General features: G+C 43.4%; 1 protein-coding gene across 3 annotated transcripts in view; it reads right to left on the bottom strand.

The window, feature by feature from the left end:
- Positions 1–26,071, bottom strand: part of DIAPH1 (diaphanous related formin 1) — a 218,675-nt gene that overhangs the window by 107,675 nt on the left and 84,929 nt on the right. For all 3 annotated transcript variants that reach the window (XM_044281006.1, XM_044281004.1, XM_044281005.1), the window contains 6 exons: positions 25,068–25,183; positions 21,822–21,886; positions 17,825–18,004; positions 14,496–15,062; positions 11,044–11,158; positions 6,391–6,399 (listed from right to left, as the gene is read on the bottom strand). In XM_044281006.1, coding sequence (XP_044136941.1) covers positions 6,391–6,399; positions 11,044–11,158; positions 14,496–15,062; positions 17,825–18,004; positions 21,822–21,886; positions 25,068–25,183 — 1,052 coding nt within the window. The remainder of the gene's footprint in view (positions 1–6,390; positions 6,400–11,043; positions 11,159–14,495; positions 15,063–17,824; positions 18,005–21,821; positions 21,887–25,067; positions 25,184–26,071) is intronic.

Raw genomic sequence — 26,071 nt, 5'->3', positions numbered from 1 at the left:
GCCTGACAGGCTTTTTATTGAAACAAATTAAAGTGCAGCCCATTGCTATCAGATCAGCTAAAGAGGGAAAATTATAATGTCCATAAATATGCTAATTCCACAAAGGAGGGAGCGGACGAGAGAAGAGATTGGAGTGTTTTGAAGCTCCCCTTATTAGTTTCACTCATCAGGGGGTTAGATGAACGTCTAAATAAAACAGAAAGGAGCAGAAAGCAGATAAAATGTTCATTTATTAGAAAGGCGGCAATTGTTATTGAGTTTCCGAGTCTCAGGACGTCGTTGACGGGAGGAAGCGCGAGTTCCACTCCTAATGCATTGTCCTTTCTGGCCAAGCTGGTGGACGTCCAAGGAGGACCGGCGGCGAGGCTGCAAACACTGGCTCATTTAGATGCAGCTCAATGAGTAGACAAAGAAAGACATTTTAGAAGACCTTTCTAAAGATCAAGAGGTGTTTGGCGCTGTGTAAAGTCAGTTATCACAGCTCTGCACCCTGCCATCTTTGCATATGGTAATTAATCTGTTCCCTTAACAATACCCAGATGATCTTGCCAGTCCACAATGACAAAGGGGATTGCAGTAGCTCTGGCTTCCAACTACATTGCCTAACCACACCTTCTGCAGTTACCCAGTACTCAAACAATAGCCTTCAGCACCAAAAGTCCTGTAGGGCTAGCATGATGTACTTGTGGAACACTGGCTTATGGGGGTATTCCAGCAAAGGCAAAAGATGGCATATTGCTAGAGTGGACGTGGAGCAGCGCTACGTGGGATTGTCTGAATACTTCCCTGTGCTTCTCAACAAGGTGCTGGGCAGTTCTCTGTAGAGTGCCTCAAAGGGTGGAGCACCGTGCAGAGATGATCCCGAAAGGGGCCAGCAGAAGTCCTTTTGGTCACATGACTATCGATCAGCAAGTGATGGTACATCCTAGCTATATGCCATTACCTGCTCTGACAGATACGCTTCTGGGAAAACTGACACAATAGGGCAGATTTACTAACGAAAATACAATTGAGCCACAATACTTGTGCATCACATTTAACAAGAAGTATCAAACACTTTTTGCATCTCCGTCCACATGTGGGCATTGCTTAGAGGGAAGAGGGATTGGTGTCCCAGAAATACATGTTTTGAGTGTTGCAACACTATGTTCAAAAACCATGTTCAAAATTCTGGTGCAAAATAAGCAAACTAATCAAAGGTATAAAGTTAAACTAGATAATCTAAAGGTGAGCAATATTTATAATCCAATATCAGCCACTGTGATAAATCTAGAGCATCTCAAGACGGTCTAGTTTACACTGTCTAAATATTAGACTGGATCAGCAATTCTGCCCGACTGGAGGATTTTCATATGGCAATTGTCCAGCAGATGATCAGGAATGAACGGTAGTGCTGCAGATCACCTGATGATTGAGCATATCGGGTGAAATCATTCTGACCAGCAGATTGCAGTGCTGCTGACCAGAGGATATAAATCTGAATTAAGGAGTGGTTGCAGTAGTCATCGCTTGTCCCCATACAGAGGGGGTGATTGCTGCATGTAAATGCAGCTCTCATCTCCATAGACAAGCAGCAGTTATTGGGAAGGAAAGGTTCCTTCCCCATAATTGCCATCTCAGTCGGCACCTGTAAGTCTAGTGCAGATATTGAATGGACAGGGCTTCTAAAGACTTCAAAAGAATAGCCAGGCTCTGTCTGCCTCCTCAGACCCAGTACTAGGTGTAATACTTTGTATAATTTTTTAAAGGGGTTTTCCGGGCTTTTAATATGGATGACGTATCTTCAGGATAGAGAAAAAACTAGGAGTAGGCCCCATCTGTTGGAAGGCAACTTTTTGCTGGTAGATGGGCCCAACATATTTTTGATCAATTATATGCGCAAAGAGCTTCTAAACAGTAAGTATAGCAACAATGCAGTTTATTTTGCATTCATCGTTTGCATATATCTTTGTGCATTTGATAAGCAGTGTGCTGTTGCATGTAGTTCTATTCTATCTTCAGGATAGGTCATCAATATCAGATCGGTGGGGGTCCGACACCTAGCACCCCAGCTGATCAACTGTATGGGGACAGAAAGAGAGAAGAAAGACGGCACCCACACTGCACACGCTTTCCCTTCATACAGCTGATCAGTGGGGGTGCTGGGTGTCAGGCCCCCGCCGATCTGATATTGATGACATATCCTGAGGATAGGTCATCAATATTAAAAGCCTGGACAACTCATTTAACAGTCAAAGTTTAAAGTACGAAATCTGTCAAGCTTGAACACTTGAGTAAAACTGCTGTGAGATGTGCCCCTTAATAATACAGACATTAGGCAAGTCCCTATTTGTCCTTTCTGAATTGGAGATTGACTGGCACATAAGCCCCAGTAGACTTTATGATTAAACCATGTTTGGAATTAACACAGAAACCAATTAGATTGTATTAAATAGGTCAATGTGCAATTAATATATATAATGCTAAAGCGATTAATGAAGAACTAGATCCGTCTAAATGACTGCATTTGGGGATTGATGCCAATTCCATAAGCTGCAGACAGAGCAGTACAAAGCTTTCCATGTTAAATATAGGTTGCTGCACACAAGAACGTGAGATACAAGCACCTGCATACATAATAGGGTAGTTACATAACCTGGCATGTCTACGCTCATAATGTTATCACTGATCGCTAACATGGGCCAAGTTCCTCAACTGTTCTGGCAAAGGAGGTTCACCAAGGACAGCTGGCAGTGCTGGGACCAGTTGGTGAAATGGAGTAATACTTTATGATGGCTTTCTATTGTAATGTAAATCAGTGCCATCCATTTCCGAGTCTGTCAGTGATATTGCAACACATACAAGCACTTATCCTCAACATGAAGGCTTTTATCAGTTACATCTGGGGTGGACCAGCGACTGCACTATTCATTTATGCTTCTGATATATTAAAGGTCATCTGTCAGCAGCAGATTTGTCCCTATGATACTGGCTGACCTATTTCATGTGCACTTGGTAGCTGAAAACATCTGTTGGTTCCATGTTCATATGTGCCCGGATTTAATATATGCAAATGACCCTTTTACCTAGAAGTTCTGCTCTATCTGCACTTTGATTGACATGGAGAGGTGCGATGACATTTACACTGCCTTGTCTTGTTAATCGAAATGCAGGGGGCACAGCAAATGCAAAGAGAGCAGAGCGCCAAGTGTAACGGTAACGCCCCCGCTGCTTGTAGATGCCAATTTACATATATATTAAAATTTCATTTTTGCAATGCGGGCACATATGAACATGGGACCAACACAGATCAGTCTGTCAGTTTCATAGGTACAAATCTGCTGACAGATGCCCTTTAAATAAAATGTGCAACCCTCAAAACAGAATCCTGCTTTTCATGGCCCTATAACATAGTAGGTTGTCAACCACTGCTCTAAAAATCCTCTCGATAATGTAGATTGCACTGTTCCTCTTTTATTCCTCCTATAAGCGTAGGAATAAATTGTTACTATTAGGGTTGTGTCCCTTTCCACTTTCACACTGTACAGTCAGTACTGGCAACGTCAGACTCTGTAGGGACACACCTCTAACAGAATGGCATAAAGTTCAATTAGAACATGACTGTTATCAGACCTCTATCTGACAGATGCTCTAAGCGTTCTGCAGTATAGCACATCAAAGAGAATAGCGAAGAACAGCTGCATACGGTTCTCTTACCAGTATATAGTCTGGTCAAAGGATCAAACCCACATAAGGGGATCAATAGTGCACAAAATCCCTACGGCGATGGCCAGTAGTCAGGTAAGGGTACTTTCACACTAGCGTTTTTCTTTTCCGGCACTGAGTTCCGTCCTAGGGGCTCTATACCGGAAAAGAACTGATCAGGCATATCCCCATGCATTCTGAATGGAGAGCATTCCGTTCAGGATGCATCAGGATGTCTTCGGTTCAGTTGTTTTGACTGATCAGGCAAAAGATAAAACTGCAGCATGCAACTGAAGACTTGCCGGAATGCCGGATCCGGTATTTTCCCCATAGGAATGTATTAGTGCCGGATCCGGAATTCAAAATACCGGAATGCCAGATCCGTCCTTCCGGTCTGCGCATAACAGTAAAAATGTGAAAAAAGATACAAGACTGATCCGTCTGTCCACATGACAAGCGGAGAGATGGATAAATTCTTGCAATGCATTTGTGAGACGGATCCGCATCCGTCGCATGCAGAGCACACTGCCACAAGTGTGAAAGTAGCCTAAGGGTACTTTCACACTTGCTTTGTTTGATTCCGGCAGGCAGTTCCATTGCCTGAACTGACTGCCTGATCAGGCAAACTGTATGCAAATGCATGTCATTTTTTCTGACTGATCAGGCATTTTTCAGACTGATCAGGATCCTGATCAGTCAGAAAAATGCCTGATCAGTCAGAAAAATGCATTGCAATACCAGCTGCATTTTTTCCAGTGTCATCAGGCAAAACAGATCCGGTATTTACTTTTTTCTCATTTTTAAAGGTCTGCGCATGCGCAGACCGGAAGGACGGATCCGGCATTCCGGTATTTTGAATGCTGTATCCGACACTAATACATTCCTATGGAAAAAAATGCTGGATCCCGCATTCAGGCAAGTCTTCAGTTTTTTTCTGCCGGAGATAAAACCGTAGCATGCAATGGTTTTCTATTTTGCCTGATCAGTCAAAATGACTGAACTGAAGACCTCCTGATGCATCCTGAATGGATTACTCTCCATTCCGAATGCATGGGGATAAAACTGATCAGTTCTTTTCCGGTATAAAGCCCCTGTGACGGAACTCTATGCCGGAAAGGAAAAACGCTAATGTGAAAGTAGCCTAAACCAGTCATATGTACGCCAGTAGAAACCGACAAACTGCTGTAAAAACTGAGGCACATCATGAGCCCACATAAATTTTATCTATGTACTGCTTACATGAGTAGAAGACATCAGTATGGAAACACAGTATGGTGTCATTTCATTACAGCACTAGGACTGTGGGTGCAGAATTCAAACGACCCTCCCCCGCCCCATCAAAGGGGACTCGACAAATTAGCAAATAAAAAAAAAATACATATGGAAACTTATAGTATCTGAGCCAAGTCTACAAAAATGAATGACAAAGATAAAGAGGACCTTTCAGTTTTTTTTTTTCTTAAATTAAGTACCTTTACAAGAGGGGGTACGCTCCACTGATGCTGCTATAACTCCCCTCGGCTGCCCCCTGTTTTCGCGCCCTGTATGCTAATAGACAGCATTGGTACAGGGAGGAGGAGACACCAGCGCTTCTCAGTGGGTATACATTTAGAAGACCGTGGGCACCACAAAGTACGCGAGGATGCACTTTGACACTGGATCAGCCATTGTCCTGTGAAACATGTTGTTAGGGAACTGGAGATATACCCTTTCTTGCCCACAGCAACCAATCACAGCTTTCTTGCCATAGTCTACTCTGGATAATGAAAGTTGCACCATGATCCATTGCTATGGGCAACAAAGACAGTTTTTCTTTTATAACATTTTCAGAAATGTCGACCATCATAGTGAACGGGATTATGCAGAGACAATGCTTTATTGGCTATTCAAGGAATAGGTGATAATATGGATTGTGCTGGGATGCCCCCTGATCCTCTGCACAATCCTGTGAACACCCAGTCCACTTCTATGGGGCTGACATAGACATCGCTCCATCAGGCTGAAATAAGCCAATGGAGCAGTGGATCAACATGTGCACTGCCTCTCCATTAATGGGGTTGTTTCTACCTTTTTCACACCAGCACCTGGATCTGAACACGTTTGTCATTGCATGTAATTAAAAAGTTAGCACAGCCACCGAGTTATTCAATAAAATGTATCTGTATAGCGCCACCTGCTGTTTATTTTATTTTTTTACTTTTTTGTCCATCTCACTGAGCTGGTCGAACGTGGTCCGCTTCAATCCTCAATGGCCACCAGCCATATTGTCTGTTAGAGAGAGCGGCAGCAGAAAGGACACAGCCCCTGAGCTGTCAGGCTGAAAATATTCTAGCAGAGCAATTGGAGCAGTGAATGGGGAGACATCTGGACCCATGTGAGGTACAGGGCGGTTCTAGCTTTGTTAGAAAGGTATTGTCATGAAGTCCGCTGTTCATTTTGTGCATTAATCATTCATGGAGTAACCCAATGATCAGACATCCCACAATATTTACTAGTTGTGCTTTGAATAATTTTTAAGGAATAACCCCTTTATGTCCCTCGCTAAGAGCGTGTGAAGTGGTGGCCGCTACCGCCTATTCTCTCTCTCTCTCTCACACACCGACATTGCCAGCTTGTAAGGTCCTACCAGCCACCACCAGTCACGGAGAACATTCATCTCCACATGTATCTTTCACTGGGCAGAAGAAGAAAGTCAGAGGCACTTACCTTTAGAAGCTGTAATCACCGCAGGAAATATTCAGACAGCATCCCGCAGACCGCACAGGAGGGGGAGGGGAAAAATAATAAAATGTTAAAATTCATGAACGGTGGACATCCTATCGCTATAATCATACTGAAACAATACTGGAATGCAGCAATAAAGAAAATGTAACCGTTCAGGCTACCACCTGGAGATTCAATGCATTGTTAAAGAAGACATTGCAGAGAACATATAGTTTCTATGTAGAAAGAGAATCCGCTCACTGTGTCCTCTGTGGGCAAATGTCCTTGACATGTCACTTTGGCCACAGCCAATAACCAGCAATCATAGGGTAGTGGATGGGTTTTTGGTATGCAGACGACACAGGAGGTATTTAGAGGGCATTGGCTGGCGCATGCTAGAATTACAGAGATGCTTCCAATAATGTAGAGGGCAGAAAATTAAATTCATTTAAATTTTTTTTACTGAGGTGAAATTAAAGATGAGAGACTCCATTAATCAGTGGCTTGGGGCAAGCAAAAGAGGAAATATGATGCATAAAAAGGAAGAAAGGAGAACATTTAGTATGTAATGATATGGAGACATAACCTATCACCGTCACAGACACAACGCAGGTAAAGGCTTCCCACACATGGTTGGCTGGATTCACTTTCCATAAGGGATTTCTAAATTCGGCTGGTTACCCGAAGAAACAGATTTATCTGTACCATGCAGTCAAAAATGTGATCTAAGGCTACATTCGCATTGCGTTCTACAGCCAATTATTTTTACCATCAAAGCAATGGTAATCTCAGTGGACCCCTTTCCAAGTCTTAGGGGTTCATGGGATGCCTCCAGTGTCTAGCATGTGACAGATCTGGCACTGCCTCATCCCTTTGGCTTATGATGACTACCTATTAGGAAATTGCTGATTAAGGACCCTAAGATATGAATGTTAAACTCAAATTGTGTAATATACTAGTCTGTGACGCCCCTAGTGGTGTAGTAAGGCCTCTGACCTAATCTAAATGGGGGTAGGGTAGTTGAACTGTTTATACACAGTATAGAGGTAATATAAAGAGCATGTGCTGTATACTACAAAAAGAGCTGGCACTAAAGCCTCATGCACCCGACAGCGTCCGTGTTTCAGGCTGCAGAAACAGATGGCCGACTTGTGCATTCCATGATTTTTCGCACTCGCATCAATAGAAAGTGCTAACCGCACAAGAATAGGATCTCTGCGGAGATTTTTGGATCGGGCACATAAATCCACCAAAAAAAAAAAAAGAGAGAGTGTATTGCCTCATAGGAATGAATGAAATATGGTTTGTGTGCATGAGCCCTTGGTTCTACCAGTTACCACAGGTGACATTGGTCATGCTCCCACTGACTGGCTATTGAAGCCACATCCTAGTCATATACTGTCAAAGACTTAAAGGGGTTATGTCACCATTAAATGTCATTTTAATATAATTCCATTTTAGCATGAAAAACAAGTTGCATTTGTAATTTATTTTCTGTTTTAAAAATCCTCCAGATGTGATAAATTCTCTTTACTTCTTTAAAATGGCGCCCCCTGGTGTTCAATCTGTATAGGTATGTACATGCTGACCTATTGAGGTGGTCACGCATTCTAAGTTCAAGCCTTCAACTGCCACCTGCCATAGCTAGTGCTAAAGAGTGCAGAAAGAGCACGCCCCTGAGCTGCCAGCCTGGAATATCTAGTGCTAAAGAGTGCAGAAAGAGCCCGCCCCTGAGCTGCCAGCCTGGAATATCTAGTGCTAAAGAGTGCAGAAAGAGCCCGCCCCTGAGCTGCCAGCCTGGAATATCTAGTGCTAAAGGGTGCAGAAAGAGCCCGCCCCTGAGCTGCCAGCCTGGAATATCTAGTGCTAAAGGGTGCAGAAAGAGCCCGCCCCTGAGCTGCCAGCCTGGAATATCTAGCAATAAATGTGGAGATCTCTGGATCCATGTAAGGTACAGGGCTGGTTCTAGCTTTGTTACAAGACTATCATCCACTATATGATGTCCGATTTCCATTTTTTACATCAATCATGGCATAGCCCCTTTAATTGTGAAATCTCTTAACTTATAACTTTCATTTACTACGAAGTAAAATTATTTTGCAGTTTTACTTTTTCAGCATGAAAAGCTTGAAACACCCACTGCGTGCTGATTATAATATTCAGTGAAAGGTATTTCTATCGTTCTTACATGTAAATCACTCATTATTATGTATTTATTTCTTTAATAAATATTCACACTAAGTGCTTGTATGATGAGGAGAGGAAATACAAAAAAAAAAAAAAGCTATATCTGGTTTCAACATGTGCTGTGCACCCTCTAGTGGCTGGTACTTGAATTACACATGCTGAGAAAGGTGGTAAAGCATGCCTACTGGAGCAAGCACGGGGATTTTGCTATGGAAAGAGTCTACTGACAACCCAGTAATAAAATTACTGTAAAAATGATCATTTAAAAGGGAACCTGTCAACTCCCAAAACCATCCCAAGCCGCTAGCTGTGTGTTTCTGATGATGCCTTTCTTCCTGAAGGCAGATGCAGCAAAAGTACTGAAAACGCAGTTTTTTCCCCTGCCCGGCGCGCTTCTCTTGTCAGGCTTGAAGTCACGGTAACTGCACCTCCTTCCCTACCCCTTCACTGTGACTGAGACCTGGCTGTTTGGCAAAGGCAGCCGAACTCTCGGGCATAAGCGCCATCATAACATCTTCCCATTGTGCAGATCACAAAATCTGGTGACGGAGGGGGGCAGCCAATAGCAGGCCACAACGGTGACCTGCCCCTTGCATCACGTGCGACATCACCTGTGATGCTAGGGGAGTAAGTCACCGTCGCGGTCCGCTATTGGCTACACCGCCTGTCGCTGGATGTTGTGATCTGCGCGACAGGGAGATGCTGCAGCGGCCGTGCAGGGATTACGGAGGGACATAGGTATCAGGGACCAATTAAGTATGTTCTGTATGAGGGAACAGGGCATTTTGGGGGGGGGGGGGGGGGGGGGGTTGTTTAAAGGATCAGATAACACCTTTAACTGCAAGGTCATGCAACCAGATAAAGTCACATAGGTTACACTTAGCAGACAAATGAAACATGCAAATGCATAGATCCAGGTTAGCTATTCTATACGCCACTTTATATTAAACATCATAATTTAATCGAATAAGTGTTCTGATGGGAATACAGACTGCCAGGAGGAGGGTCAGTGGGTGGAAACGCCCACCCTAATTTACACTCCAATCCTTCGCATAGCAGCATTTTGGGACTTTTAGACAAATCTAAGCAACATGGGAAGGAATTTTGAAAGAGTGGCAGCCATTTTTTATAAATCTAGTAGACAGAAAAGGCAGACCAGCACAGGAAAACCAGAAAGGAGACTTTAAGAACTGTTTTGATATACTTTTAGACATATCTTTAGGGTTAAAGAAAAAAAATACAATAAAACAATGGGAGTGCTTCCTCAAGTCCTTAGTTTGGCCTGCTGGAGAAGGCTGAACACAACTCCAGTTAGGCCCCTTTCACACTTGCGTTGTCCGGATCCGGCGTGTACTCCACTTGCCGGAATTACACGCCGGATCCGGAAAAACGCAAGTGTACTGAAAGCATTTGAAGACGGATCCGTCTTCAAAATGCTTTCAGTGTTACTATGGCAGCCAGGACGCTATTAAAGTCCTGGTTGCCATAGTAGTAGTGGGGAGCGGGGGAGCGGTATACTTACAGTCCGCGCGGCTCCCGGGGCGCTCCAGAATGACGTCAGAGCGCCCCATGCGCATGGATGACGTGTCCATGCGATCACGTGATCCATGCGCCTGGGGCGCCCTGACGTCACTCTGGAGCGCCCAGGGAGCCGCACGGATGGTAAGTATGCTGCTCCCCGCTACACTTTACCATGGCTGCCAGGACTTTAGCGTCCCGGCAGCCATGGTAACCATTGAGAAAAAGCTAAACGTTGCATCCGGCAGTGCGCCGAAACGACGTTTAGCTTAAGGCCGGATCCGGATCAATGCCTTTCAATGGGCATTCATTCCGGATCCGGCCTTGCGGCAAGTGTTCCGGATTTTTGGCCGGAGCAAAAAGCGCAGCATGCTGCGCTATTTGCTGCGGCCAAAAAACGTTCCGTTCCGGAACGGAAGACATCCTGATGCATCCTGAAGGACGGACTGTCCATTCAGAATGCATTAGGAAAATCCTGATCAGTATTCTTCCGGCATAGAGCCCCGACGACGGAACTCTATGCCGGAAGACTATAAAGCAGGTGTGAAAGAGCCCTTAGTACAGTACAGGTTCTACTATCAAGAGTAAACTAGATGTGTGTGAATTATCCAAGTATACATTCACACAAAGGGTGTTGTCTAACTTAAACAGACCCTGTCCACCTGCCGTTAAAGGTTGGGACCCATTGCTATGAACCAAGTTGTGAGACACCAAGTATCACCGGTGGACTCGGCCAATGCAATGTGCTTTTGTCCTATGGTTGGCTGCAAGTTTCCTGGCGATAAAAGCTGATTGCCAGAAGTTTTCCAGAAAGATTACTTGATTACCTTGCCAGCCTTATTCCAAAAAAGGGTTGACATGGTGAGATACTCCCTTTAGTAAAGTATTCGATTATGCCAACCTAATTCCGGCCTTAAAATAAGATTAAAAAAAGCATCTTCGATCACTCACACTTGGCCTGTGCAGAAAAGGTGAGGGTTATTCTTGCAAACAGCTCATCTTTCTCAAATCGGTCTTCTTTTGCCTGGGTCCAGAAAGATTTCTCCGAGAGCTCTCTGGGAGTAATCTAAAAGAAAAAAGCAATTATGCGTTACTTTGATGGAACAAGCACAGACTACAAAACGTGTTTTAGAACTTGGTCATGTGAATGACTGGTAAAGAAGAGCCCTACGGATGAAAGAACAGGAGAGCAAGTGACGGATTAGAGCAGGCATCCTCAAACTGTGGCCCTCCAGCTGTTGCAAAACTACAACGCCCAGCATGCCCGAACAGCCTACAGGTATCAGCCTACAGCAGAGCATTGTGGGAGTTGTAGTTTTACAACAGCTGGAGGGCCGCAGTTTGAGGATGCCTGGATTAGAGGGTATTGGAACGTGTGTGGATGTCAGGAACCTGTGAGGAGCAAAATATTACCCCATGAAAAGAAGTTACCTACACACGACTATAACTCATTTTTTGTGTGCCGACCTTACATTGAGATATAGAGGGCTTCCTGGGGGTTGACTGCAGGGTAACGATATCTTAGATATGCACATTAGTTATCTGTATCCCCCCAAAATATCATAATAAAATAAAGAACAAAGAGGAACTGCAATTTAAATGACAAAAGAAACCTATCTTTTTATGGCGAGGTAATTATCTACTGCTTGCATATTTTAAAGGAAATGTGATTATTAAACTGAGCGTTACCATGGTGCTAGCTTCAAAATGCTTCCTATAAGGCAGAGGGCACAAAACATGAAATAAATAATTTAAGAAAAATGAAATTAAGCGAAATTAAACTAGAGAGAGAAGCGAGTCCATTAATCAGGGACTTCAGGCAGGGTGAAAAAAGGCAAGGAAAAAGAGCGTCTCTGATGTCTTCACAAGTAGACTATGAGGTCAAGGAAATATTCCAGAGCACCTCTGAGACACTACTCTCCCTAGTGGCTCACGGTTGTGGAGAAGCTACACATATGAACAAGGGATGGGGAAGGTACACAATTATAGATGATATGCTGCTATATATCTCGGCAATCCAATGTCTTGGTATTTCTGCCAAGGCTGTCCCTTTATGTGGCCGGTTCTGTTCAGAGGGAACACTATACGTGGCCGGTTCTGTTCAGAGGGAACACTATACGTGGCCGGTTCTGTTCAGAGGGAACACTATACGTGGCCGGTTCTGTTCAGAGGGAACACTATACGTGGCCGGTTCTGTTCAGAGGGAACACTATACGTGGCCGGTTCTGTTCAGAGGGAACACTATACGTGGCCGGTTCTGTTCAGAGGGAACACTATACGTGGCCGGTTCTGTTCAGAGGGAACACTATACGTGGCCGGTTCTGTTCAGAGGGAACACTATACGTGGCCGGTTCTGTTCAGAGGGAACACTATACGTGGCCGGTTCTGTTCAGAGGGAACACTATACGTGGCCGGTTCTGTTCAGAGGGAACACTATACGTGGCCGGTTCTGTTCAGAGGGAACACTATACGTGGCCGGTTCTGTTCAGAGGGAACACTATACGTGGCCGGTTCTGTTCAGAGGGAACACTATACGTGGCCGGTTCTGTTCAGAGGGAACACTATACGTGGCCGGTTCTGTTCAGAGGGAACACTATACGTGGCCGGTTCTGTTCAGAGGGAACACTATACGTGGCCGGTTCTGTTCAGAGGGAACACTATACGTGGCCGGTTCTGTTCAGAGGGAACACTATACGTGGCCGGTTCTGTTCAGAGGGAACACTATACGTGGCCGGTTCTGTTCAGAGGGAACACTATACGTGGCCGGTTCTGTTCAGAGGGAACACTATACGTGGCCGGTTCTGTTCAGAGGGAACAACATACGCAGTGACGTGCCTGGATTCGGCACTTGACTACTGCAGGATGCAGTCAATCATTATTCTCAGCTGCAGACCACTGTGGATAGTGATTGGCTGCAGTGGTCACATGTAAAATCAGAGCACATCACCACTGCTGTTTAAAAAGAAACAGCAACGGACGTACTGGATGAGCGCAGCATTGATCAATGCTGGAGTAAGGGGTAAGTATAAGATGTTTTTAAGACATTGAAGGAGCTGTCCAAGATTTTTAAATATCTCAGACAGCCCCTTCAAGGCCTTGTTCACATCTCCGTTCTCTAGGATCCTCTACTTCACTGCTGGATCCCCATTGACTGCAATGAGGCCAGGTGGTGACCAGACCAATTTCTGGCATAAATGCTGGGGTTCGGCCAGACAAAAACCATTGCATGCAATGTTTTTTTTTTTTGTCCAGCCCGCAGCCGGCATTTGCGCCGGATCCAGCAACCGAATCTCTGAAATAGAGATGTGAACAAGGCCTAAAGCAGTTTTCTCATCACAACATTTGAGGCATATCACTAGGACCAGGCAGTGAAGACGTAATGATCCCTGGCCCCGAAGTCTGCTGAAGTCTTGCGCCTGCAAGTTTGCTTTAGTGTCTGGCACAGATGCAGTACAGAATCTATCAGCTGGGGTGCTCCTGTACTATGCCTGCATTGAAAGCTGTAGCCAATGTGCAGGTGCGAGACTTCTGAACACTTCAGAGCCAGGCGTGATTAAGGTCTCCACTGATTGGGCCTGTCGGTCAAAGTGGTGGGGGCATGGCATGCAGGAGAGTGCGCAGAGCCTCTAGGTGTAATGAGGTGCAACGGCACAACACTTGTTACACCTAGGGTATCATTTGCATATTTTTGTAAACAAAATTTTCAGCAATGCGGGCAAAGAGCAAGATGGAACAAACACCATTAAAGGGGTTTTCAAAGATATCAAGACTGAAGACCTATCCTCTGGATAGGTCATAAGTATCTAATCAGGGGAGGTCCGACACTTAGGACAACTGCTGACCAACTGTTCGAGGAGGCAGTGGCTCCCAGTAGCGGCGCGGTCTTATCTTAGCTTTTCCTAGGCCAAGTGACAACACGTTCATCGGACACATGGCCTAGGCACAGCTCAATCCTACTGAAGTGAATGGGGGTGAGCGCAATACCAAGCACAGCCACTATACAACGTACAGGGTTGTGCTTGGTGAGCAAGAAGGCTGTGACGCTCACAGGAGTACTGATGCCTTCTCAAACAGCTGATCAGTGGGGGTCCTGGATGTCGGACCTCCACTGATCACCAATCAAGAGGACAGGTCATCAGTATTAAAAATCTCAGAAAACCCTTTTAAATTCAGCACATCTCAGGGGTCAACAGGTTTTCTTGTGATATATTTGGTGACAGACTTCCTTTAATAACAGGTTATGATGCACTATATAGGCAACAAACAAACAAAAAAAATGAATACAATTACCACAGTGCTTTTTAACCTATGGCTTATTTTAATACATAACTAAGCTCTATATAACTACTGTCACAAAATTTCAAATATCACCTTCCCATTTGGAACAAATGTTTTGGACATACCTTTGACCAGTTTGGTCGTTTCAATTGCACACCTGGTTTGTAATCTTTTTTCGGTGCCAATCCAAAGGGTAGAGTTGGTACTGCAGGTGCACCCCAGCCTCCAAGTCCTGGTGGAGGAGGGGGACCTCCAAAAGCTGGTGGTGGTGGTGGTGGAATTCCAGGACCACCAGGGAAAGGGGGAGGTGGTGGTGGCATACCAAAACCACCAGGAAGAGGAGGTGGAGGGGGAGCTCCTGGCAGAGGTGGTGGTGGAGGAATACCAGAAGCACCGGGAAGTGGTGGCGGTGGAGGAGGAGCAGCCCCACCAAAAGCCGGTGGAAATGGTGGTGGCGGTGGAGGTCCACCCCATAAGGGTGGAGCCGGAGGGGGTCCTCCCATGGAAGGAGGGAGAGGAGGTGGTGGTGGGGGAGGTCCTCCAAATCCTCCTGGCAGGGGAGGTGGTGGTGGTGGGGGAGGAGGAGTGGGACCCAATCCTGGGACTGGAGGAGGAACTGGTACAACAGTAGAGACTGACATAGTGGCCATTTCTTTTTTTGCATCTTCAAGCTCCTTTGTCAGTTTAGAAACCTGCAAAAGTATTGCAAAATGTATATATATGAGTAGAACAGATAAAGATGACTAGACCAATCATAGGTAATACATGACTGGGCACGAAAAGCATTTCTTCCCTTTCCTGTGTTAAGCAGATATTAAACAATTTTACACTCACTGAACTTTCATTCCTAAAGAAACTTTTTTTTTCCATCATAAAACTAAGTCCATTAAAGTTTTAGATAGTCTTGCCAACTTAAATAATGATTATTACTGCATCTCAATGAAGGGAACACGATGGTGAATATATTTTTTCTTGCAGGTGTAAAAATAATATTTTGCAGTGATTTGTGCCTTAAAAAAAAGCACTCAATGTCTTAGGCTGAAACTATGATTTTTGTGTAATTATATTGCTCTTCTAACTACTGTATTATTCATTTTATGGCTTAAGAAGCAGAGCGAGGTGAAAGCTTTGTCGGATTTCCATTTTCACATTCCTTTTTCTTAGTAGCTGACAGAACAAAGAGAGCAATAAAAGCTTTGTGGATAAGGAAGGAAAATCCGCGAGACTTGACAATGTGCAACTCCGTAAATGTATGCGCTTTTGTTAAGCCTCAATCTGCCAGTGGGACTTGCGATCACAGTCCATATCTGCATTAACATGTTAAAGGTACATTATACTAAATTACTTTGCTATAAAACAAATGGAGGACAATTCTTTTTCTGCAATGTCCCCAGGTATGAGAAATATTTTGCTTCAATTGACATGGTTATCAGTTGCCTGCCCAACAGAAGCAGCCATCTTCAAACCATTAAAAAACATTACCACGTAGAGATAAATTAGCTACCAACAGGATAAAACACTTCTAATTTGGGGTTTACATGGACCCCTTGCTCCTGCCATCCCAGCACCACTGTTCTGGTGGTCCCAGGGGTCTTTGTTTCAGGTGCTGCAGCATTGATATCACCAATTTTTCTACAGGATTGCTGCAGCCTCAGCGGGTACCTGGGGTAGTCAGACACGTCACTGCTGCAGCACCAGTGTCGCTGTACTGGCCTACTTATCATAACTGCAGAAACCAATGGCTGGATGCTGCGAGCACGTGCAGTGATCAGTGATGTCATTAGTGTAGCGCCAGAAACAAAAGCCACCAGGACCACCAGAACAGCAAGTGACCAGGGATCAGTAACCTCCAGCACTCCAGCTCTTCAAAAGCTACAACTCCCAGAAAGCTTTGTTCATGTCCATGGGAGTAAGAACAGCAGAGCATGTTTGTATGCTGGGAGTTGTAGTTTCACAGCAGCTGGAGTGCAGAAGGTTGCTGATCCCTGTTCTAGACCATTCTTTGGCCCCCATTAGAATATTTGGGGAGGGCAGAAAACAAATCCCCATTAACCAGCTAGGCATGAACCTATGCTCTCAATGCAGAAAAAAAAGGGATGAGATTGGTGCCAACAGTCTCTAATCTCCTGACAATAGCTAGTCTGTTTAAGCCTTACTATTGACTTTTTTTTTTTTTTGCAGGATGAGATGTAGTTTTCATTGGTATCATTTTGGGGTACATGGAGTTATTAACATTTATTATTTTTTGGGAGGGGGATAATATAAAAATATTCTGTTTAAATATTTAGCGTCTTTTTTACATTGTTCACAGGCATTTTAAATAATATAGTCCCTTTATTATACGGTTGCAGCAAGCATGGCAATATATCTTATGTGTATGTATGTTTTTTACCACTTTTACAAAATGAAACCCCCTTTAATTGAAAAAAAATAGTTTTCTTGATTTTTTTTTATCATAAAAACAATATTTTATTTTTTTAGCAATACTTTTATAATGCAATAGTATGCCTCGTATACCATGCATTATAAAAGCGACAAGCTGTTTATTAGTTTGAACCAGACCTGTGGCATAGTCTAACTGGCATACAGTCATAGCCAGCCTGGGGCCTTTGTTATGCTCCCAGCTGTCAAGGCAATGCACTGGCACCTCATGACTGCGTCAGGAAGAAGGAGTGGCATGGTGACAGAGGGAGCTCCCTCTCTCTAACTGCCTAGATGCCACAGGCACCATTAACCATGGCATCTAGATTGTTACACAACTGGGATGGGAGTTATCTCTGATCAAAGCAGCATCTTACAGAAGAAGCCCAGCTCCAGTCAGTGCAAGGCCTCCACTGTGATCAGGAGCCATGTATTAGCACAGTCCAAGTGGGCTTTGTTCAGTCCCTGCCACACGTGCCAGGATTATTGGAACAGGAGGCAAGGACTGGACAGACCACAAGGCTGCGCTGATACACCGTTCTGGACCATGTGTAAAAATACAAGAGACGTTTTGCAGAGCACAAAACTGCCTGTACAGGCTACTTTCAGTTCAGTTCTCTATTGAAGAGCATTGTCTCACCCCATTGAAATAACTGGGTTTACATAGAAAGAAACATGCTTTCAAACTGAAGGGTCATAAAACATTATAAGGGTCGGTTCACACACTTTTTTGTGCTTGCTCTGGTTTCTAGGTTTTTTTCTTTACGATAGCACTGTGGATCCTGACTTCCGTCAGATGTGAGCTCATGTGAAGTCTCATCTGCGATCGCCTGACCTCAAACACTCACTTAGGCCCTATTCTTAAGTATTAAAACAATGATTTTGAGTCTAAAATGAGTAAAATGCAAACATAAGAAAATGGTCCAAAGGTGGCCATATCTTTTAAAATGCTTTGGGTGAGAAAATAAAAAATTAAAAGGCTCAAAATTTCCACCATGTTGAGTTGACGTTTATTGTAAATGTTCAGACTTACAGACTCAGAAAGCTGAGAGACTTCGGTCTCCAGTTTTTGCTTCTCAGTGGTAACCTGCTGCTTCTCAGAATCCAGGGTCTGTTTCTCTCCTTGAAGATCAGATAACTTCTGCTCAAAGTCACCTTCTTTGGCTTTTATTTCTGCCTGGAGCTCATGTCTTGCAGTGATTTCCACATCCAGCTGTTCACAAATTCAAACAGAAGTAAATATTAGAAAGTGACATTCAACAAAAAAAAATTCACTTGCTCAACACAAATTTCCAAATTTTGTCATCTCTCTATGGTAAATATGCACTCATGCCTGCTTTAAAGCAGCACTCTTCACTCAAACAAAAAGTGTTGGCCTTTTCGTAATCTACTATATAAAAAATAAATAAACAAACAAACATTCTCTATATTCTTTATATCTACACACAGTGATGTTTTTGTAACGCACTTTACTTTCAGTCACATATGCTGTCAAATGACGATCATCACTGGCACACCCAGACATGAAGACATTGGCGAGGGAGGAAATTTATCATTGTAGTTGTATCTGAGGTTAGTTTTTAGACTGGAATTGCTTTGCACATCTGAAATCTATTAAATTGGCTCTCGCCAATAATACATTTGACTTTCACTAAAAGTACACCTGCTAAATTCATTGTAGTTGAAAAATTCACACTTCATAAATGTGACAGAAAAGGTGACCTACTCTGAAATTCCGACCAAATTTTCATTCCAAAGCTGTAGGTAGCACTGGTAGGCGCAGTCGTAACATTCTTGCACACGTGACCCCAAAAAGTTGCAAAACGTCCATTTGCGACTTTTTGAAACCAGAATTCTTGAGTGCAAGGCTTGATAAATTCTAGTCATCCTCTTTATCCTCATCCACCCACAACACGGATTTCAGTCTGACGTGGGGATCCTGTATGACTGTGATGTCCTATGTGTGAGCTGCTTGGTGACTATCCACTGATTTGTCAGCATGTGCACCGTCTAATTCACAGGATCAAGTCTTCTATAATATCTTTACTGTTAGTGTATTTCCTGCATTTGGTGTTCATAAGTGTTTGGAAGACATTCCCATAATTGACATCTCCAAAATCCTACAGTTAAAGGGTAAAGGAAAATGTCTATACCAAGGTCTATGCAAGTGAGCACAAAGCCCTCTTTTGCTCATGTAGGCAAGACATTACGGGGGAGATCTATCAAAATAGTGTAAAGTAGAACTGGCTTAGTTGCCCATAGCAACCAACCAGATTCCACCTTTCATTTTCCAAAGGAGCTGTGATAATGAAAGGTGGAATCTGATTGGCTTAGTTGCCCATAGCAGCCAATCAGATTCCACCTTTCATTATCACAGCTCCTTTGGAAAATGAAAGGTGGAATCTTATTGGTTGCTATGGGGCAACTAAGCCAGTTCTACTTTACACCAGTTTGATAACTCTCTCTAAAACTATAACATGTTCATGTGTCATCCAGCAGAATGAGATAATAGTGGTGCTGTAGAAAACAGTGCATGTTTAAAGGTACATTCCCAGTAAGCGTTATTACGCATTGGCATAGTATGCGCCAATAGCCACAGGGGTTACATGCAGACCTGTTGCAAATTTTTCACAGATTTCCCCCTATGCATTGCAAAAGGAGAAATCTGCAGCATAAACTGGCATGTTGCAGATTTCAAATCACAGGTCACTTCTCCAATGCAGATTCTTCCCGTGATGCGAGGAAGAGATGTATAAAATCCCACCCACTTTGCTGCTACTGTAAACCCTGCAGATTTCCCACCCACAACTTCATGGCAGAAAATCTGCAGCCTCTGTCACATTCCCTTAGGTATTTTTCCCCACCATAATTGTCGACTGCACATTGAAAGGATATGACACAAAATGTATTTGAAGATCTGCATCATTACCCCCAACATCGAAGAAAAAAAAAAATCAAATAAAAAAGTATTCTCTTCATGGCACCGTGTGGGACAGGGGGCCCCGCTGGTCAGACGTCAGTATGACTAATCAATACGTCACTGATGCTTATGGTGGGAGAACCCTTGTAGAGAAGCCGCTCTAGGATGTTTCGATAACTACTACTACAGAAATAGAAAGCCATAAAAATACACCGCATGCTCTGAAGTTGGGCCTGGGTAAATGTGCTGCTTATATCTACAGGAAACAAAAAGATCAGGCAAATAAAATCCAGCAAATGTGGATTTTATAAAACAGTACTGAAAAGGGCTCGGTCAGGCTCCATAGACATAAGCTTACTGCTGGGATCTCATTTCTATTGGCAGTCTATGAAACCGTGACAATATAAATCATAGCTGGAAACTCTATTATATGAGAACATTCATGAACAGACAAATTAAGTCCAGAATGCTGAGCCCTTGTTTTACTGCTTCACATTTCAGTCACATCATAGTTGTAATGTGTGCTTTCTACACTGGACTTAATGCAGGACACCACAACTGCTCGAAAACCAATTTGCGGCGTCCACTAAGCTGCTCGCAAAACAGAAAGGAATAATTTGTTGGGCAGTCTGAGTATAGGAAACCAGCAGAGGTTTTCTGACATAAAGCTGGCCCCTCTAATTACATCCCAGTCACAACTTCAATTATCCCCTATCAGCCTGGGGCCTGGAGGTCACTCTATCAGCCCCATCGTGCTTGGGAATGAAATTTCCAGGGTGAGGCCACCCGACAGCTCGGCCACAGCACTATCTCTTCTCACGCTGACAGCTAAATTATTTTTTAAAATTGAAAAAGTAAACACGCGGGCTCCGGTCTGCTGATAAGGGTCAAAAATGCTGAGCTGCAGACTAATAAACACCGGTGCTAGTGATTCTTGCCAAGTGCGGAGGACTAAATAAATAAATGGGTTTCTTAGGAAATAAATATTAAAGGGAAATAAAAAGGTGATGGGTGAAAACATCCTGCACAGGCTTATAGCAGTGTTACGTTCAAAGCATTTAACCAGTAGAGGGAGCCAAACATCCTTGGCATTAGTGAAGTATGGATAGGATTTAAAGGGGCTGTCCAGACATACATCTGGGAGATCAGAAGGAGAGCAACATGTTGCACCAAGGCATTGGACTGGTGACCAATGAGTATCATACCCAACCTTTATAAGTGATTGCCTTTCCTCAGTACAGGACATCACTAGATGATCGCTGGGGGTCCGACACCAGGCATTTCCGCCGATCAACTGTTCGGCTTCCTTTGTCAATTAGTTCGTGATGGCCCTTGCTGAGGAGTAAAAGCTGGACAACCACCTTTAACAACAGGATCCATACACAATACTTGCTGTTTGTCTTGGCAAATGTCCTGCTCAAAGTTCAACTGCGTCTCTCCACACCCGATGTTAGATGATACAGGAGAGTATGTCTAGACAGTCCCTTTAAAATATTATTTAGGTTTCAGCAAATAAATGATTTTTTTAACATAAAGTTCTTCAACTTCATATCATACTATAAGCATCAGTTGTTCATGGTTTTCAAGATATCTTAATGTGGTCATTGACTGGAGGCCTACAGAGTTTCTTCCAGAGGATGAAAGTCTGTCTGATGATCACACAAGAGAATTCCGATGATGGTACCGTGCCACCATTCAAGGTTCTCTTTGGAGAACCTTGCACATCCACACATTACAAGGACGGTTCACAGGAACTATGTAATGCTACCTTTTACCTATGATGGCTCTATGGAGAAAATGCACACTTGCTGCCGCACGTCCCCAGAGATTAGAGCTGATCACTGGGGAATCTAAGTAGTGGGACACTGTGACCAACCTATTGTTAAGAGAACCTACAAACAAAAAAGGATGGACTAATGTTGACATCTCCTTCAAAAAGAACCTGACAACATGTTTTCCCTTTGTAATATCCATCTTTCTAGGTCATGCTGTATTGATGTAATCTTTGGAATGGTCTGATTTGATGACTGATTTTCACAGAATAGGTGATAAATATATGAACCCAGGGGGCCTGGCTAACCAATAGAATTTGATTATAGCTTTACGTTACCTTTTTTACCAAATCCCGAGCTCTGGACTCGCTTTCTTCCACTTTTTTTTTATCAATCAAGTGATCTGAAAAAAAAAAAAAAAAAAAAAAAAAAAAAAGAAGAGGTCACATTAGTACAGCGGTGATGTGCAAGGGTCCTTTTACACAGGCAGATCCAATGCCCATCTTGTGTGTCGAGCGGTGCTCGTTATTACTATCATTTTCACTGCGAACTGATTGGAGGTGGTGAACAAGTGATTGTTATGGCAATCGTTTGTCTGCTCTCATACACTGTACATTACGGCTCCGTACATCCCTGTTCATACAGGTAGATGTGCATTTATATGGGGCAATGAGCGGGAGTGAGTGGTTCAATGAACAATCATTCAGCTGATCAGTGTGTAAGTATCTGCACTTCAAAAAACAAAATGTATTCAATCTTTAATAGTACTAGATCAAAGGTTTTGATTAGTGAGGGTCAAAGTGCTGAGACCGATCGCTTAAAGGGAACCTGTCATCCACTGTATGCTGCCCATACTAACAGCAGTATAAAGTAGAGACAGGAGAGTTGATTTCAGCGGTCTGTCATTTAAAAGTTACAAGTAAGGCCGAGTTCACATCAGCGTTCAGCCTTTCCGTTCTCCTGCTCAGTTATAGGAGCAGGAGAACGGAAAGGACGGATTTGGCACATAACTGAGCCGAACGGAGACTACGGACCCCATAGACTATAATGGGGTCAGTTAGGTTTACGCTCAGAAGATGATTTTGGAGCGGAGACAAAAGTTCTGCATGTACTTTTTAATGCATGTAATACCTAGTTTTCTCCCATCTCTCTAGGAGAGAACTGCCAATCATCAACAGATATTGTCTCCTTGCTGCTGGAGGCAGGCCCATAGACTTTCTATTGAGCCCGTCCTCAGAGACAGAGCTCGATGAGAGGGCTTCCTTCTCTTTGTTCCAGCAATGCGTAGGTATTTCCGCACACGGACCCCCACCAATCTAAACCTCTGATGTGTACTTATGACAGGCACTTGTTAAAAAACTAGAAACCGTTTAGGTTTGTTTGTTCCTCCCACTTATTTTATAACTGTTTTACATTATATTTACATATTTATATTTCAGTTCTGAAACTTTTATATTACTAAAAGAATCAATTCGGAGAGCAGTGCAGGTTTAGGCTACTTTCACACTTGCATTCGGAGCGGATCCGTCTGGTATCTGTACAGACGGATCCGCTCCTATAATGCAAACAATGGTATCCGTTCAGACGGAACCGTTTGCATTATATTTCACTTAAAAAGTCTAAGTACAATTTGTATTCAGACGGACCCGTCCAGACTTTACATTGAAAGTCAATGGGGGACGGATCCGTTTGAAAATTGCACCATATTGTGTCACCTTCGAACGGATCCGTCCCCATTGACTTCCATTGTAACTCTGGACGGATCCGTTTGCCTCCGCACGGGCAGGCGGACACCCGAACACTGCAAGCAGCGTTCTGGTGTCCGCCTGCTGAGCGGAGCAGAGGACAGACGGTGCCAGACTGATGCATTCTGAGCGGATCCTCATCCACTCAGAATGCATTAGGGCCGGCCGTTCGGGGCCGCTTGTGAGAGCCTTCAAACGGAACTCTCAAGCGGAGCGCCGAACGCTAATGTGAAAGTAGCCTTAGGTAGTTATGTATGAGAGTGTTGCGGCAGTGAGTTTTTCGGTGTATGAACTGTGTTGTGGTGTGATGACAGCAAATCCTAGGCCAAACACAGGTCTGAAGAGCCGAACAAACAGCATGATAAGGATTTATGACAGGGTCAGTTCAGGTAATCAGATCTGTGGTCAGGCGAAGAGTCCTATGCTGTATTAGGCTACTCTCGCACTCGTGTTTTGTGCGAATCTGTCTTGTATCTGCACAGACGGATCCGCAACAATAATGCAAACGCTTGTATCCGTTAATAACAGATCCGTTTGCATTATTCATAAAACAACAAAAAAGTGTAAGTCAAAACGGATCACTCTTGACTTACATTGAAAGTCAATGGGGGACAGATCCGGTTTCAATTGCACCATATTGTGTCAGTGAAAAACATTGTAAGTCTAGACTGATCCGAGTATTACAAAAATAATTTTAGGACATTTAGAATAGGAGTCAATAAAGTTTACTTAAAAGTTTAGGTATACTTTGAGAACTTAAGGACGTAGCTGCGCTGGTGTGAAACAAATAACTGGTAGAATATTGGTGGTGAGTAAGCATTATATGTCAAAAAATATAAATAAAAAGTGCTTCTTTAATTCCTAGCCAGGAATAATAATTACGGTTATTTCATCTTTTCTACTACAAGGATTCTAAAAATATCTACGCAATTTTTGAGAACTGACCACTGGTTAGAGAGTTGTTATTTTTTATATCATTTACCAAAGTATTCTGGCAAAGAAAATATTCACTTAGTACCACAGATGTGTTAGGGGTTTTCTAGGAGTTCAGCACTGATGGTCATCAATAAGTGATAGAGGTTGGACACCCCACCGATCAGCTTTTTGACAAGGCTGCCGTGCTCTAGTGAGTGCTGTGACCTCTTCACAGCATACCAAGCATGGTACCATACACTGTACATCATCTGTGTTTGGTACTGCACCTCATGCAGATAAGAAAGAGGGGGAAGAAAAAGGAGCTGTAAATAACGCCACAAATGAGTCATCTCAAGTCGTCCAGGGGTGCTTCCTCCAGGCCAATGGAGTGAACTGCTGCTTCCTACAGTCCCTGGCTGTCAGTAATCTGACCTTGCACTCTGCGTGCTTCTGCATCCTCCGTCCTTCAACACAGACGGACCCTGCCTAGCAACCCTATTTTAAGCACAGGTAAAAGTAGGCCGTACAGGGAACACAACTGTGGAATTAAGGGGTAATTGAATACACAGTGAAAAGTTGAAATGGAGCCACCAAGGTGATATTAGTCACCACAATCCAATACTCAAAAATAATAATAATAATATATGACAGTTATACTTTAAAATAGCTACTGCAGTTTTCAATCAGAAATGTCAGAATTGGTTTCCATGGGTAAGCCTACTGATTCTGGTCTTGTGAAACTGCACTTCTATTCCATTATATTTTTACTATATTCCATTATAGTCATCATTATATTGTAGGTCTGTGCAGGATTATTTCAGATTTCACAACACTTTTTTCTTTGGGAATGCCGTGTCTTAGTAAAGTAACTATATATTGACACACAAAAAGCTGCCTTATATCAAATGTACCTCTACAACATACCTAATAGGCCTTCAATATTAATGCTTAAACGTTTGCATTTGAAGTCGGGATCAGCTCCATTTTTGTGCAGGATTATCTGAGACACTACTTCATCAATCAGCTTGTAGTACTGCGGTCTGAAGAGGGAGAGAAGAAAAATACAAATGTGTAAACTCTGCAGATCAACACCGTCTCGTGTGTACAGAGACCTGTGAAAATGTCATCATCGGAGCAATCTTCGTTCAACACAGATGAAAACTTTGTAGCATGGAAGAAAACAGACAGCTGTGACAGTCTTTGAAAGAGGTGGCCAGATGCATCTCAGCGTGGTACAAGGCTTCTCAAGAAAGTTCCCTGACTGGACCACTTTGAAGTTTTGTGAAAGTTTGAGCAGTGGTGATCGCCAGGTTTGAAGAGAATATTTATTAGATAAAAAGTCAGTTTTAATAACCCTTTATTACATTGCTTCTCTACAGCTACTGACATATTTCTGCATTCATTAGGACTTACTATAAGAGCTGGAAATGGATCGTAGTGGCCCCTCATGACTGCAGTGACAAATCAAAATAAGGTTGGTAAGATCTGTGCCCCCCATAACTTTAGAACTTGGACAAGTGCTCCTCTTCTTTGTATACCACACACTGCACCGTGCACTAGCTGCACAACCCCTTCAAAGGAACAGATGTCTACTGGTAAACATGCAGCAGCACAGAAGCCAAGAGGAGGACTTCTTAATACACTGAGGTTAAAGGGGCTTCAGTGGCTTATAAAATGTGTAGGTTAGCATGCACTCATACTTCATAATACAGCTTCCAAAGATCATGGGATGCATAGATACAGGGACAATGCACACAGAACCCTCCAACTGCCTAGAAAAACCACAGAGTCCAAGATTTCATCTCAGAATTACTGAGGAAGATCTATCACAGATGAAGAGCCCATGTGCTAGTAGAATTAGATGGAAGCATAGGTAGACCCTATGGACAAAACCATGAATATGTCCCTACAGAAGCCTTATGGACAAT

This window comes from Bufo gargarizans, chromosome 2 (genome assembly GCF_014858855.1).
Source record: "Bufo gargarizans isolate SCDJY-AF-19 chromosome 2, ASM1485885v1, whole genome shotgun sequence".
NCBI classification, from domain to species: Eukaryota; Metazoa; Chordata; class Amphibia; order Anura; family Bufonidae; genus Bufo; species Bufo gargarizans.
The sequence above is the reverse complement of the archived record's forward strand: the minus strand, read 5'-3'. Positions and strand labels throughout refer to the sequence as shown.